This window comes from Geotrypetes seraphini, chromosome 3 (assembly GCF_902459505.1).
Source record: "Geotrypetes seraphini chromosome 3, aGeoSer1.1, whole genome shotgun sequence".
NCBI lineage: Eukaryota > Metazoa > Chordata > Amphibia > Gymnophiona > Dermophiidae > Geotrypetes > Geotrypetes seraphini.
In genome coordinates this window covers 319,236,799-319,252,911 of record NC_047086.1, presented here as the reverse complement: position 1 = coordinate 319,252,911, position 16,113 = coordinate 319,236,799, and the positions used below count along the sequence as shown (strand labels likewise).

The 16,113-nt window shown below is 41.7% G+C and overlaps 1 protein-coding gene across 1 annotated transcript in view; it reads right to left on the bottom strand.

Moving 5' to 3' along the window:
• The window catches only part of NAPB (NSF attachment protein beta), a 69,348-nt gene that overhangs the window by 16,101 nt on the left and 37,134 nt on the right, over positions 1–16,113 (bottom strand). Inside the window, exons 6-8 of the mRNA XM_033939838.1 lie at positions 15,282–15,337; positions 6,843–6,927; positions 2,626–2,730 (exon numbers count right to left, since the gene is read on the bottom strand). Coding sequence (XP_033795729.1) covers positions 2,626–2,730; positions 6,843–6,927; positions 15,282–15,337 — 246 coding nt within the window. The remainder of the gene's footprint in view (positions 1–2,625; positions 2,731–6,842; positions 6,928–15,281; positions 15,338–16,113) is intronic.

Genomic DNA, 16,113 nt, shown 5'->3' with positions numbered 1-16,113 from the left:
CCCCTCCCTGCCTGGGGGGACAGCAGCGTAAACCTTGGATGGGTTAGACTTCTTTAAAGAAGACTCCACAACCAAAGACTGGTGGGAGAACTGAGCCTTCTCAAACCCTTTGCACAGGACTGTCCGATTGCGGGACTCCATCTTGGACGGTATGGCAGGGATGGCATACGGAGTCTCAAATTCTGGAAGAAAGTCTGCTTCAAGACTGGGTTCAGCGGAAGGTGCAGAGATTCCCTGGGTGGATTCGTAAGCTCCATCTCTACCAGATACTCCTGGGTATATTTGGATTCAGATTGGAGATCCAGCTGAAGAGCCCTACCCATTTCAACAACGAACCTGGTGAAGGAGGAAGCCTTGGAAGAGGAGTGCTCTTCAGGAGTCATCGAGAATCTGGACCTCGGGGCAGCAGAAAAAGAGGGGGAAGCCTCCCTCGAATACTACGCCGGCACATCTGTGTCCAAAAGCATGGATGCCGAGGAAGCTCTGCTAAGAGACATTGGAGGCGTCGAAGAATGCTTACGCTTAAGCTGCCTGGAGGGAGAAGACCCCGGAGTCTGAGGAACGGAAAACTGCGGGGTAAGCCTCGGAGAGTCCAGGGAGGAAGAGAACCTTTGGCGTGGCTGTGAGGAGGGAGTCCTCGACCTCGAGTGGCCTCGACTAGGAGACTGAGGAGGTATGGAAGACAGTCGAGGCCGGGCTTCCAATCCATGGTGCACAGAGGCCTCGTTGAACCTTGAGACCCGAGGCACCGGAGACCTACCCCGCCGAGGGAGGGAATCTCTGGGCTTCTTGGCAGACAAATGCTTCGAAGATGAGGCACGTTTTGAATGGTGCTTCGATCGAGGTCAGGTAGCTGGCGACACATGCCTCGAAGGAACAGGTGAAGAGTCACTCGAGGACAACCGGCGAGACCAGCAGTGTTTGTCCCGGGGAGCCTTGATGGGGTGCTCAGGCTGGTTCGCAGGGAGCAGGGTCGAGGCCGGGGCAAGCTGGGCCAGAACAGAGGAGATTTGCGTAGTCAGAATTGCCTTAAGCATGTCCTCAAACATTGGCACCGAGACCAATGGATCTGGTTGGGCAGGTGCAGCAGTTCACTCCAACGAGGGCGACCTCGAGGATGAGTATTCCCTTATCTTGGAGGCACGCTTGTGGGGAGGTCTCGTAGAGGCTGGCAGGACTACACTCACTGCCTGGGATGCCAGGGACTCCGTGGAAGGCTTCTTTGGTATGGAACCTGAAGGAGGATGAGGAGACTTACCCGAGGATGAGGCCTTAGCAGGCGGAGCAGATGGGGCCTTCGAGGCCAAGGACAGCTCTGTTCAAGATAAGTGTACTTTTAATATAACAGTTCTGAAAAAGCTGTTTGGATTTCGAGAAGTTTTCTCCCTGAGTAAATTGAAACATGCTGCTCAAGTCTCCAAGGAGACCTTGGTTTGAATGACATATTTCAAAGAAAAGAGATTCTTTCTGATCGAAAATAAGCACTCCAGGGTCAAAGAAAATAGCATAATACATAGAAAAAATTTAGATCACCACATCCACAATGAAGCACCGTGAGAAGACAAAAAAGGTAAAATTAGTCATTTCCAACACTTTCACTATTCATTCATGTAACATAGTAACATAGTAGATGACGGCAGATAAAGACCCGAATGGTCCATCCAGTCTGCCCAACCTGATTCAATTTAAATTTTTTTTTTTTTTTTTTTTCTTCTTAGCTATTTCTGGGCGAGAATCCAAAGCTTTACCCGGTACTGTGCTTGGGTTCCAACTGCCGAAATCTCTGTTAAGACTTACTCCAGCCCATCTACACCCTCCCAGCCATTGAAGCCCTCCCCTGCCCATCCTTCTCCAAACGGCCATGCACAGACACAGACCGTACAAGTCATGCCATTTGTATAGCACTGCAAAGATGTGGCTTATTAAATTGTCAAAGCAATGCAATGTGCACATGCAACAGACACGATGCTTAATGTGACTGGGATGGAGGAGATAACTTATTTGTAAGGGGATTTGATAAAGATGACAAATGCTTAGCAGATGTTTACAGATAGATATGTGCATATGAAAGCATAACAATCACAGGTAATAAGTTAAAGGTTCTGTTAAGTAGTTTCATCTCCATTACTTGGGTTTTTGCCAGGTACTTGTGACTTGGATTGGCCTCTGTGAAAATGGGATACTAGGCTAGATGGACCACTGGTAAGCCTATTCTTATGTTCTTATGTAATTGTGGACGTATTGAATTTATGAATTTTGCTATAGATCTTAAATAAAGAGATATACAAAAAAAAAAAAATAGACATGATGGCCAAAGTGTGTTCCTTATCTACTGATGTTTGTTCTGCCATACATATAGACTAGATATTATGGGGGTCATTTAGTAACAGTCAGCACACACTATCTGCCAGAAGACACAAAGGATTAAATGGGCCCTTTGGCAACACGTACTACATTAGTCAATGACCCTTTGTATGTTTACTAAAAATACTAAAGAAAATGTTTTTAGAATGATTTCTTAACAAAACCTCCAAGTCACTGTCAATTTAAACAGCAGTAGAAACAATTACAGTATTAAAAGAAAAACAATGTTTTACTAGGAAAGACACCGCAAAAACTACTAACCTTAGCATTCAGTTCATCAACAATAAAATGGCAGAGGGCTGCTTTGAAAAAGTATTCTTTTGCGCTATACTTAAGCAAAGGATTGTCCATGGTACTTGTTCCAATCTAGAAAGAGACATCAGCTTATCATTGGAGAGACTATCAAAAAACATTTTTTTAATGGATCTGTCACAATAGTGTGGTCACTTATTAATATTTCTTCAACAAGAATAGCTTTGTTCAAATGAAAAGTAAGCTTACTTACCTGCATCGGAGGTTCTATGTGAACAGCCGGATAAATCAGCCACACATGGGTGACAACCCAGCAGCAGGTTGGGCCTGCTCTCCCAAAGCTCAGGAAAGTCTGGATAAACTCTCTGGGTATGTGTGAGTGGTCCTCGTTCCTCTCCCTTAGTCTATTCCAAAGCACAGGCAAGCCCAACTGTACGGCGAGGTGGGAGGGTTTGTGTGGCTGATTTATCTTGCTCTCCAAGTAAAACCTTCTGTTAACTGGTAGATAATCTTTCTTCGTATCACAAGTAGGATACAACCAGCCAAACATAGATGATTTTCAAAGCTCAGGGTGCAAGAGTAGGTAGTACTTTAAATGAAGATGCTAACCCTATATTTGCTGAGATGGGTCAAAATATGTTTTAAGTAGGAATGTAGTAGATATGTTTTCAATTATTGCCCCCACCTTATGGAACTCTATGCCCCAGTACATTAGAGACATAAAGGACCTCATTTCTTTTAAAAGAGTTTTAAAAACTTATTTTTTCAAGGATGCTTTTAATATATGACTCTCAGATTTAAAAATTATTTTTTTTTCTTCTTTCTTTCTTTTTTCCTTCCCCTTCCTTGAGTTATTTTTACCTTTAATGTTTATTTTCTTCTACAAACATATTGTAACTTTCCCCCCTAACTCTCACGGCTCATGTATGTTAACCCAGTATGTTTTTTTATTTAAAGTCAGTGTATTTGTATTGCTATTTTACTTGAATTGTACATCGCTTAGATATTTAATAAGCGATTTATCAAGCACTAATAAAACTTGAAACTTGAATGATGAGCTCTAGTGCTATCTCTTACATGTTTAATGTACATGCGAACACCTAGCAATGCTAAAGAAATGATAAGTAGTCGTAGTGTTGAGCCTGAATCATAGTATTACATGATGACATAAACTGATGAAGGGATAAAGGAGGCTGTTATCGCATAACAAGCTTTAATACACTGCTCCAAACACTCACTCAGAAGACAATTGTAGAACTGGGGGGGGCCTTCCATTCAGGCACCCTGAGGCCATTTGGTAGGAGTCTGTTCTATAATTGAACCTAGGTACCTAGGTTCTGTTATAGAATACAACTGTAGAATAACACGGTATGAGCCTATCTAACATGTAGATGGCCTCACTTACACTGACTATAGAGATGAAGCCTTAATGCGGCAGGGACATGAATAACATACAGTATTCTGTAACCTATGTACATAAGAGGGAGATCCTATATTCTGCCCATGCTTCGCCCCTATGGTGTGCCTCCCCACTCCTTACAGATACAGTGTTCCCCCGGTCGTTCACAGTCGGCGGTTCGCAGTCCCAGTCATTCATGGTATTTTCCAACCGTGAACTGCCGACAAGGAGAGGGCAGCAGGAGAGAGCAGCCAGAGCGCCAGCGAGTGCAGGAAATCACTCGCGGTATGCTCCGACTGCCTTTTCCTGCATTAAGTCAGGCCTTATCCAATCAGGAGCTGCTTTGACATGCAGCTCCTGACTGGATAAGGCCCGACTTAGTGCAGGAAGAGGCAGTTGGAGCATACCGTAAGTGATTTCCTGCACTCGCCAGCGCTCCGGCTGCTCTCCCGCTGCCCTCTCCAGTCTCCCCCATGAAAAACCATATTTGCGGTTTTTCAAGATTCGCGGGTGTTTCTGGAACGCAACCCCCTCGAATATCGGGGGAGTACTGTACACACTATGTAAGTTAAGCAGTTATTTGTAGAATAGCACTTAGGCAGAATATATGCCAATACTCTAAACATTTATAAGTGTTATACACATGTAAATATGAACACCTGGTTTCTAGAATTTACCTGTATAAACTAGTCACAGTAGGATTTCAATTTTTTCCTTCAGACTATTCATACTTTGGTGACTTGCCATAATGCAATATTGAGTCCCCCCCCCCCCCCTATGGAACCAGACATCTAATAAATAAATGGAGTGCCCTCTGGATGGGTCCCAAAGTGACAGGCTGGGTCAACAAATGGTTAGGTGGAAGGTGACAGAGGGTATTGATCAATGGCGATTGAGCTGAGGAAAGGGATGTAACCAGTGGTGTGCCTCAAGGTTCTGTTCTTGGGCTTGTTCTTTTTAACATTTTTATAAACGATATTGCTGCAGGGCTGTCAGGTAAGATTTGCCTCTTTGTGGATGATACCCAAATCTGCAACAGAATAGACATCCAGGATGGTGTGAATAACATGAAGAAAGACCTGGCAAAGCTTGAAGAAAGGTCTGAAATAAAGCAGCTAAAATTTAATGCTAAGAAATGCAAGGTCATGCATTTGAGCTGCAAAGCCCAAGGGAACGGTACAGTTTAGGAGGTGAAGAACTTATGTGCACGACAGAAGAGCGGGACTTGGGTATAATTGTATGTGATGATCTTAAGGTGGCCAAACAGGTTGAAAAGGTGATGGTGAAAGCTAGAAGGATGCTAAGGTGCATAGGGAGAGGTACGGCCAGTAAGAAAAAGGAGGTATTGATGCCACTGTATAATACTCTGGTAAGACTTCATTTAGAATATTGTGTACAATTCTGGAGGCCGCACCTTCAAAAAGATATAAAAAGGATGGAGTCGGTCCAGAATGGTGCACGGACTTCGTCATAAGACGAATGGGGACAGATAAGATCTCAATCTGTATACTTTGGAGGAAAGGCGGGAGAGGGGAGATATGATAGAGACATTTAAATACCTACGTGGCATAAATGCGCACAAGTCTCTTTCATTTAAAATGAAGCTCTGGAATGAGAGGGCATAGGATGAAGTTAAGAGGTGAGAGGCTCAAGAGAAATCTAAGAACATACTTTTTTTACAGAAAGGGTGGTAGATGCATGGAACAGTCTCCCGGTAGAGGTGGTGGAGACAAAGTGTGTCTGATTTCAAGAAAGCTTGGGATAGGCACATGGGATCTCTTAAAGAGAGGAAGAAATGGTGGTTACTGCGGATGGGCAGACTGGATGGGCCATTTGGCCTTTATCTGCCATCATGTTTCTATAAAATATATGTTGTCTTGTATATTTCTCTTTCTGATAATCGGTTGTGGAAAACAATAGTATTTAATACTAATTGTGGCAAGAGATCAAGATGAAAGACTGATTATATGGTACTGTCAAATGAGCGAACTGCCTGTGGGATCTCTTGAATTTGAATCATTTGGAGATTATAGTTCAATAGAGATGGAAAGGAAAAAGAAGCTTTATCTTTTGGTCAGCCACCAGTTGCAAAGCTGATTCAGTTTAGTGGGGTCACCCCTGCTTAAAACTGGCATTGTGGGTATGTGTGTGTCCCAAGAACCGAAATGAGAATCCTTCCTCTGAATGCTGTGTGAGAAAATAAATTACCAGAATATTAGGCTCAAAAAACTGAACACTGCAGTATATAAGCAAGCCAGCATATCTAGAAAGATATTCTAACTGGATTCAATCTCATGTCTCGTAAGTAGCAATCAACCTCAGAAACTTAGCATTTCATTACCATGGTGACTACTGTAATATGCTGAGAGACTCTTATCAAGAACAAACAGTAACTTCTTTGCCTAGATGCATCGTTTGTCACAGTTGTGGAAAAGAAACCCTTCTCCTTCTCCAACCTCCACTTTCCCTCTAGTCACTTCCTCCCAGCTGATATCAATTCCCCCTTCTCAATTTATCCAAAGAAGAGAGATGGCAGCAGCAGTGCTACAAGCTGCAATGGAAGTCACAGACTTCTGACAAATTTCTGATGTAGTAGAAAGCCTATGCATGAGAAGGGAACAGGAGAAGGAAACAGAGCCCATGGATATGGGCTGATGCACAGCTCATCTACTGACTCCTGTAGCATGCTAGAGATTGGAGAAGAGATTGGGGGAGGGAGTCCATTCTGGGTACAACCAGAGTTCTCTCTGCCTTTCCTTTCAGTTGTAAAGATTAAGCAACTAAGAAAAAAAGTTGCACATGAAGGTAGATAAGGGCATGTACTAACCTGTTCATAGATTTCAGTAGCCTTCTGATACTGTTCAAGTTGTGCAGCATATGCAGCCACTTTCAGCAGACACTTGTTGGCTGAACTAGAATTAAGAACTACAATTAACACAATGAATACCACAGCACATTTTCTGTACTTGGAAACAAAGACACTCTTCAAGCAGAGCTACCCAGGGAGGCCAACCCACTAAGCAGGATATATAGAGTCCACCCCCCAGCCCGCCCATTGCTATGTCCCTGGCAAAAGAAGTGGCCCACCCATCCCACAGCAAAAGGAAACACCTTATTAAAACATCAGCTGCAGCAGGAGATTGTGTTTTATGAAGACGTTTCCTGCTGCTGCGGGACGGGATGGCTACTCAGCAGGAGACTGCGGTTGCTCGGTGGGAGAAGACCCGCAAAAGCAGGAAACTTGGCAGGTCTGTTCAAGGAATGTTTGAATTCAAAAGAGGAAAAGAGTTTCTGTTTCTATGAATCAACACTTTACATTAAGTTCATCAGAAAAGTCTCTCCTATCTGTACCCTTCTCCTCTATTGCTAATTCCAGGCTTCGTCCCTTCTCTCTTGCTGCACCTTACACCTAAAACAGACTGCCTGAGTCCATATGTCAAGTTCTGTCTCTAGTAGTATTCAAATTTAGGCTAAAAGTCCACTTTTTGAGATTGCTTTTAACTCATAACTCCCACTTGCTTGTAAAGCTCCTATATTTGATTCCGTCATTCCCTCTGTTTTACAAGAATATGATAAAGTTTGTTGTGATGGGATTTACTAGCATACATGTTAGGAAACACTTTGCTGGAGGAAGACAAGATGGCAGCATTGGGAGACAAGATGGCAGCATAGAATGATAGCTCCGTCCGTCCATGTCTTAATTTATCTTATTATTTTTTCGGAACTTCAAGAAAAATCATTCATTTCAGAGTGGTCTCTCATAAATATTGCTAGCAAGAAAATGCCTCTCATCAGCAAGGAGTTAAGAGAACCATGTTTGAAACATCCCCCTCCCCCCAACTCTATGCAAAATCCAATTGGAGCCAAAAGAAGAAATTTCACTTTCTATGCTCTTTCAAGAGATTATACAGGTGAAAAAACCTGATTAAAGAAAGTGTCAATTCTTTATCTGAATTTCAGAAAGATGTTTTATATATCAAGCAGCAGCTTTCAACTCAGGCATTGCATATTGAGCATACAGCATTGATCCTTGCAGCCCATAATTCTCAGTTGCAACAGCTGCCACGCTTTTCCAGAAAGATTCAGTTACTCAAAAAAGATCTTGAGAATCTAAAGAACAGATTTCGAAGCAATATTAAGACATCTGTCTTCCAGAAAAATCAGAAGGTGCTAATATAATTTCCTTTGTAACTTCTTGGGTCCCACATTTTCTCCAGCTAAGTTTCCACCATTAGAGCTGGAATGAGCACACAGAACTTCTTTCATTATTCAGTTGCTAAATGCCTTCGATATCAGCAGGCACAACTAATATTTTAGACAGCAAAATCCAAAGCTCCACTAAAATTTGAGGGGTAGACCATTTTAATTGTCACCAATCTTCACAAAAACACTGTTCGGAGAAGAAAAATATTTCTGGCTATGTGCACATTTTTGAAACACATCAGGGCCAAATAGAGCCTCTTCTTCCCAGCTACCATGAGGATTACCTTTTACAAGGTCACTAAATCATTTGAAGATCCTGAAGCTTTGCATGAATATCTGGAACAACAAGGCTATTCAGTGTTGGATGAAACTCCTTCTCTTTCTATAGTTACATTAATATATTTCTAGAAGTCAGGTATTTTCAATGTTATATAATGTTTTTACAGAGTAGTTCTGATATTATGACATATTTTAGGGCTCCTTTTACAAAGCCACGATAGCAGCTGCTGCCGCAGTAATTGCTCTGATGCCCATAGGGAGTTAATGGGCATTGGAGCATTTGCCGCGTGGCGGCTGCTACTGTTACTTTATAAAAGGGAGGGTTAATGTTGATTAAGAGGTGGATCTACTTTTCTTGATTCTGTCACATGAAGGCACATAGAAGAGAGCTTAGAGATGTAAATGGGATGAAATTAAGTTTGGAAGGTAGAATGTCGACTATGCATGCTAGGATCGGAGCATCAGTGATATCTGTGGCTGGCGTAGAACTATGGAATGCCTTGCTTGGTATCCTGCAGTTTTGTATGGGGAGGATGAATTTTAAGAAAATGCTGAAAACTCAATTATTTGCCAATGCCTTCTTATGCTAAGGTATCTTTCAGTTGATAATTGCCTTTTAGAATTTTTTTGACAGCAATGTATGATTTTAAGCTTGCTTTTATTTCAGAATTGATTGAATTTGCGCTCTATCCCTGTTTATAACAGGGATGATTAATGATGTTGTTTAGACATGTCTATGTCATATGTGATAATCATAGGGAAACAAGATTTTATGTATGTGATATGGAAACCGCATAGTTGTATGCAGTATATAAATGTTTTAATAAATAAATAACTAAATAAATATGTTTATCTTAGTTTAATGTTGAGCTGTGATTACATATTTACATAGATTACCTCAAATGTACGGTATTAGGGCTCAAGAAGGGATTGGACAATTTTCTGAAGGAAAAGGGGATAGAAGGGTATAGATAGAGGACTACTACTCAGGTCCTGGACCTGTTGGGCCGCCGCATGAGCGGACTGCTGGGCACGATGGACCTCTGGTCTGACCCAGCAGAGGCACTTCTTATGTTCTTAAATGCTCTATTGCCTTATAATTTTCACATTCTTTCTATAAATGTTAAGGACTTAAACAACCCATTCAAATGGCAAAAATTATGGTCCTATGTCAACTCAATCTCTCCAGATACAGGGCTCCTTTTACAAAGGCGTGCTAGCGTTTTTAGCGCACACACAAGATTAGCATGCACTAGGCAAAAAATCACCGCCTGCTTAAAAGGAGGCGGTAGCGGCTAGCACACTATTATAAAAGGAGCCCATACTGTTCATACAAGAAACCCACCTAAATCCCAGGTTTACTTATCTTTTAAAGCATCCCAAATATACATTGGGTAATGCTTTTCAGGTACTGCCATTTTCTTTAAAACATCATTATCTTTAGTTATAAAATCTAGTCTCTCTGAATTAGAAGGCAGATGGGCTTATATCACTGTCTCAGTAAATAATGAGAATTTGGCATTTATAAATATTTATGGATCAAACTGTGATAATCCTCTGGATTTTTTTTAATGCTTGTAGCTATCACTCCATTATCCATAATTCTGATTCCTATAATCTTAAAAAGGTCATTTTAACTTACTTCTTAATACTTTACTACAGGAGTGCCCAAACCGTCAATCGCTAAGGCAACGCGAGTCAAATGCGGAGCCTCCCGCCACCGACACAGCAACAGGGCCCGGTCACAACGGCTGGCCCACAAACCTTCCACCTGACCTCAATTCTGATGTCGGAGAGGAAGTTCCAGGCCAGCCAATCACTGCCTGGCTGGCCAGTAATTCCTCTACGACATCAGAATTGATGGCGGGGGAAGGCTTGTGGGCATGGCCCTGTTGCTGTGTTGGCATCGGCGGCAGGGAAGCAGGGAGAAATTGGCATCAGCGGCAGTGGACGGTGGGGGCAGGGAGAGAGAAAAAGTTGGGAGGGCAGGGAGAGAGAGAGGGAAAGAAAGAAAAAGTTGGACTCATGGAAAGAGATATGTTGGTTGGGGAATAGAATGAGGTCTGGCGGAGAGAGAGAAAGAAAGAAAGAAATATATATATATATTTTATTTTTTTTCCTTATATATATATTGGAAGGAAGTGCAACCAGAGACTCATTAAATCACCAGACAGCAAAGGCAGGTAAAATTATTTTATTTTCAATTTAGTGATTAAAATGTGTCTGTTTTGAGAATTTATATCTGCTGTCTATATTTTGCACTATGGCCCCCTTTTACTAAACCGCAATAATGTTTTTTAGCGCAGGGAGCTGCGCTGAATGCCCCATGCAGCTCCCAACGTTCATGGAGTTCCTATTAGCATCGGGAGCAGCGTGGGGCATTCAGCGCAGCACTCTGTGCTAAGAAACGCTATCGCAGTTTAGTAAAAGGGGGTATATTTGTTTATTTTTGTATAGTTGTTACTGAGGTGACATTGCATATTTTAAAGTCATCTGTCTTGACCTTTTTGAAACCCCCCCTGAATATAAATGATAATTAACATTTTCTCTGTGTACAGTGTGCTGTGTGTTTTTTTAATTTTTATTGTTGGTAGATCATTTTGACTTGGTCATTTTAAAAGTTGCTCGCAAGCCAAAAAAGTATGGGCACTCCTGCTCTACTAGAAAGACAATCACACAGTTCAACCTCTTCTTCCAAAAGCAGGCAGGAAGGGAAAAGGAAGGAGAAGAGATGAGAAAGATACCAGACCACAAGAGGGTGGAGGGAAGGAGAGAGAGAAGACACACCAGGGAAGTGAAGGAGGAGAGTTTCCAGACTATGGTAGGGGAGAAGGGGAAGAGAAGGACAGAAAGATGCCAAACCACAAAAGGAAAGGAGGGAAGGGAAGGAGGGGAGAGAGATGCCAGATTGTGGGAAGGAGAGGCGAAATATGTCAGACCACCAGAGGGGAGAGGGAGGGAGGAGATGCTGCACAGAATGGAGAAGAAGGGGAGAGAGAGGGAAGAGATGCTGCACAGGGATGGAGAGAAAGGGAGGAGATGCTGCACAGGGATAGGAAGGATAGGGAAAGGAAGAGATATGGAAAAAATGCTGTATAAGAAAAAATGGGAATAGGGGAGAAGAAGGAAATGGTACACATGGATGGAGGGGAAGGGCAGAAAGAGGGATGGTGCACATGGATAGATGGGAAGGGAAAAAATGACATGGAAAAGTAGATAAGGAAGCAGAAAATTTGAAGAAAATTGAATATTAAGAGTTAATGCCAAAGATGGATGAAGAGAAAAACAACAAATGTATAAGAAGGCCCTGGAAACAGAGTTAAGAGCAATTAGAAAAATAAAATCACCAGACAATAAAAGTAGGAAAAATGATTTTATATTTAATTTAGTGATTGAAATGTCAGTTTTGAGAATTTACATCTGCTGTCTATATTTTGCAATGTCCAGGAAGAAATGCATTTGTTTCAATTTCTCTGGCATTGTACTGTATATGCATGGCATCTTAGGGTTTCATTTGTGTATACTAGGACTTTTAGGGCTCCTTTTACAAAGGTGCGCTAGCGTTTTTAACACATGCACCAGCTGAAAATCTACCGCCTACTCAAAAGGAGGCGGTAGCAGCTAGCACGCAGGGCAATTTGGTGCGCACTATTCCGAGCGTTAAGGCCCTAGCGTGGCTTTGTAAAAGGAGCCTAGTTTATGGCATAGGGTTTGTGTATAGCATATGTGATCAAGGCCAGGTGTTCTGGTAGGAATAAATATCGAGAAGCGTTACTGGTGTCATGGCCCAAAGTAGGAGCATGTTTGTCAGCTCTCCTTCATCCCTTTTGGACACAAAACAGCCCTTGTTGAAAATTAGTGAAAACCACTATTTTATATGAAGTTCATTGCAGTGCCCTCTTAGGTGTCCCCCTGCTGTGCTGAGATGTCTGTGTGGCCAGACTGCTAAGAATACTGGCCCCCTCCTACATCCCAATGGTTGGTTTTTTGTGCATTTTTCATTTGGAGTTCTTTTCAAAAATGGTTCAAAAAGACAGATGCACTGAGGGCAAACACATCTAGGAAATGGTAATTTTGGAGGGGAAAAAAGACAAGACATTTTTCTGGTTTGAAAATAGTCATTTTCTCTAATAGATCTTTGAACATTTTTCCCCAAAACTTCTAAACTTGGATCTAGATGTCATATTGAAAACGCCCCTCCAAGCCACCTAGAATAGCCACTGGAATTTTAAAATGGCCCAAACAAAATAAACTAGTTGATTAAATAATGCTGATCCTTTACATTTTTCTACTTGGCTTGCCTTGGAGAAAGAAATGAATAAATCTGTTCCTCTGAGTGTTCTTGCTAATTATTCGTCACCACCTCCTCTTTACAATAATAATGCTACACATGCTACTGTGCTTGCTTTTATACAATTTACAAAACCCTTGCCTTCCTCAAAGGCCTCTATGTACGATACTGTCATTTGGAACAATAAAGAAATTCTGGTTGATGCAAACCTATTGATCAGTAAATATAGAAATCCTGTAATATTTTGGTTCCTTAGCCAACTAATTTCTACCTTATCCCTTAAATCTTTTGCAAAATTACAGTAAAAATATAATATATTCCTAGCTCTCAGTTTTATATATGATACCAATTACATCATGCTATAAGTAGGAAAAATGGAATTCTTTACTTCCTGCTGGGCACGATGGACCTCAGGTCTGACCCAGCGGAGGCATTTCTTATGTTCTTATTAAAAATAGCAGCACAATTAAGGGGTCTTTTACTAAGGCCGCAGGGCTCCTCCTTTTCAAAGCACTTATAGTCATCAAAAAAAAAATTTTATTTTCCTTAGATTTAAAACTCATCTAATTCAACTTTTGGAACTGGTAACTTGAACACTAAGGGCTCCTTTTACGAAGGTGCGCTAGCGGTTTTAGCGTGCGCTACACTGCCCCGTGCGCTACACGCTAATGCCTCCATAGAGCTTGCGTTAGTATTTTTTGCGTAGCGCAGGGGTTTTCATGCACTAATCTTCAGCGCGTGCTAAAAAACGCTAGCACACCTTAGTACAAGGAGCCCTAAAGGTGAACTTAAGCCAAAGAATAACTCAATGCCTCCTGAAATCTTCTAGAATTGCTCTACTTTAAAATGGCAGTTGAGAACAATTCCAAATACAGTCTGTTGTTATTTGCATAGTACGTTTCCTGAAAATATTTTTGTGAACTGTGAAATCATGAATAACAAAACATCAAGTCTATGGGAAAATAGAGGTTAGGTTCCATCAGTACACGTTGCACGTCAAAACTGCGGAAAGTGAACAGTGAATCCTATTGGGAAAATAGGGTTAAGTTCCTGCATGGGACAGTACTTGAAATACCTGTACTTCACTGTCCAGATGCTTAGGGGCCATATCTGGAAGCAAAGCCTGACTGCATGGTGAAAGTGAAAGCAAAAAAAGCTGGGTTTTTTAAAAAAAGTGCTGGTCCATGAATATGCAAACTCTGCGGTGCGAATGGAGAATATTAGTTGCAAGTGGTGCAACCACGGATAGACAAAATTGTGCATCTTAAACATGCAAATAATGAGAATCAAATGTAAGAGTTGTTTACATATGGACAAACTGCTAAAAACAAAAAAAACAAAAAAAAATACATATGGACAAACTGCTGCAATGAGCATTTAAAATGTTGAAATATCAATGTGATTAAAAATCTCACTATCTGTTTAATAATTAGAGTGTATGAATCGAAAGTTGATAGCAGTCAGCCTGCTTCTTATACAGCTCTGCAATGCAAATAATAATCTAATACTAACCCCTCTTATACGAAACAGCGCTAGCAGTTTGTAGCACGGGGAGCCGCGCTGCTCTCGACGCTCATAGAGTTCCTATGAGCGTCGGGAGCAGCGCGGGCCATTCAGCGCGGCTCTCTGCGCTAGAAACTGTTATATAAAAGTAACTTGTTATATAAAAGTCTTTAAAATGGAGCGGGTAATAGCCATACAGCAGAGGAATTTTAAGAAATTTAGGGATGTTTGGAAGCCATTAACAAAATATTGTACAGAATGAATATTATTTTTTCCCCTTTATTCAAAACGTCCAGGGTGGGGAGGGAATACTCTATGATTTCTTGTGCTTATGGGAGGGGGGGATATTTGATGTGAGTTAAACTTTGATGGTATATTAAGTGATGTTAAAGTATAAAATGATTGTATCTACACTTGTTGAAAGTTTTAAAAATGAATAAAGACTTTAAAAAAAAAAAAAAATAAATAAATAAAAGACAGTCCAGTTCAAACTGAATTTCTAAAAGTGGGAGGCTTGGAACTTATTTCCTTACTTTGCTTCTTCAACCACAAAGAAAGTAGAATAAAGCAATCACACCGTGTCAAATCACATATTTTTTGCCAGAAATATGCTAAAACAACATCAGCCATTTCACAGAGTTAAGATGAACTGTTTTTCCTAAGATTTATATTCTCAAAGCTGAATGATTGTATTGTACATATAAAAATCATCTATACAATGACAGATGTTGTGAAACTGCTGTTATATCAAATGATGTATTGCATTCATCGATAAAGTGGAAAAAAAAAAATCAATCATTGTAAAATCACACACACCACTACTAGTATGTAATATGAATCTCTCTGAACACCACAGAAGAAATTTAGTAAATCAGAAAAAAAGCAATATTTTAAAATCAGCACAAGGCCCGCTGTACTTGTTAGCATCGAGCGTACAAAAATGGGGAAGAAATTAATCTGTAGGTATTTGATTATATTACAGCAATTTACCTGTTAGATTCTTCTCCTTTATAGTAATCTGCTGACTGTTCATAATGTGCAATTGCCTAAAATATAAATTATATCCTTAATGAAAGGTCTACGATATGTATTAAATGTCAATCCACTACCATGACCTTAAATAAAATCATATTCCTGATGTTAACCATGATAAAAAAAGGTACATTTAATATTCAAAAGCACTTATCCAGGTAGCAGCACCTCATAATACTGCTAAAAAATCATTGCAGACTACCCTCACATTACTCGGATTGCTCCTGTCCCGCTTCACTACTGGACCACTAGGCTTTAAAAGTAAGGTGTGGAAAGGTCTGGGAGGCAGGAAAGAGACGGAGGCGGGGGTGGGTCAGGATTTAGAAACACGCAAATAACTGGTCGCAAATATGCCGACCCCCACGACCCCCCCACCCCCCTTCCCCATACCTTTGTGTAGTTGGCCAGACAGACGGGAGCCAAACCCGCCTGTCCGGCAGGCAGCCAACGACGGAATGAGGCCGGATTGGCCCATCCGTCCCAAAGCTCCGCCTACTGGTGGGGCCTAAGGCGCTTGGGCCTATCAGAATAAGCCCGGGAGCCTTAAGTCCCACCTGGGGGGCGGGGCCTGAGGCACATGGGCCCAACCCGACCATGTGCCCAAGGCCCCTCCCCCAGGAGGGGCCTAAGGCTCCCGGGCCTATTCTGATTGGCCTAGGCGCCTTAGGCCCCACCAGTAGGCGGAGCTTTGGGACGGATGGGCCAATCCGGCCTCATTCCGTCGTTGGCTGCCTGCCGGACAGGCGGGTTTGGCTCCCGTCTGTCTGGCCAACTACACAAAGGTATGGGG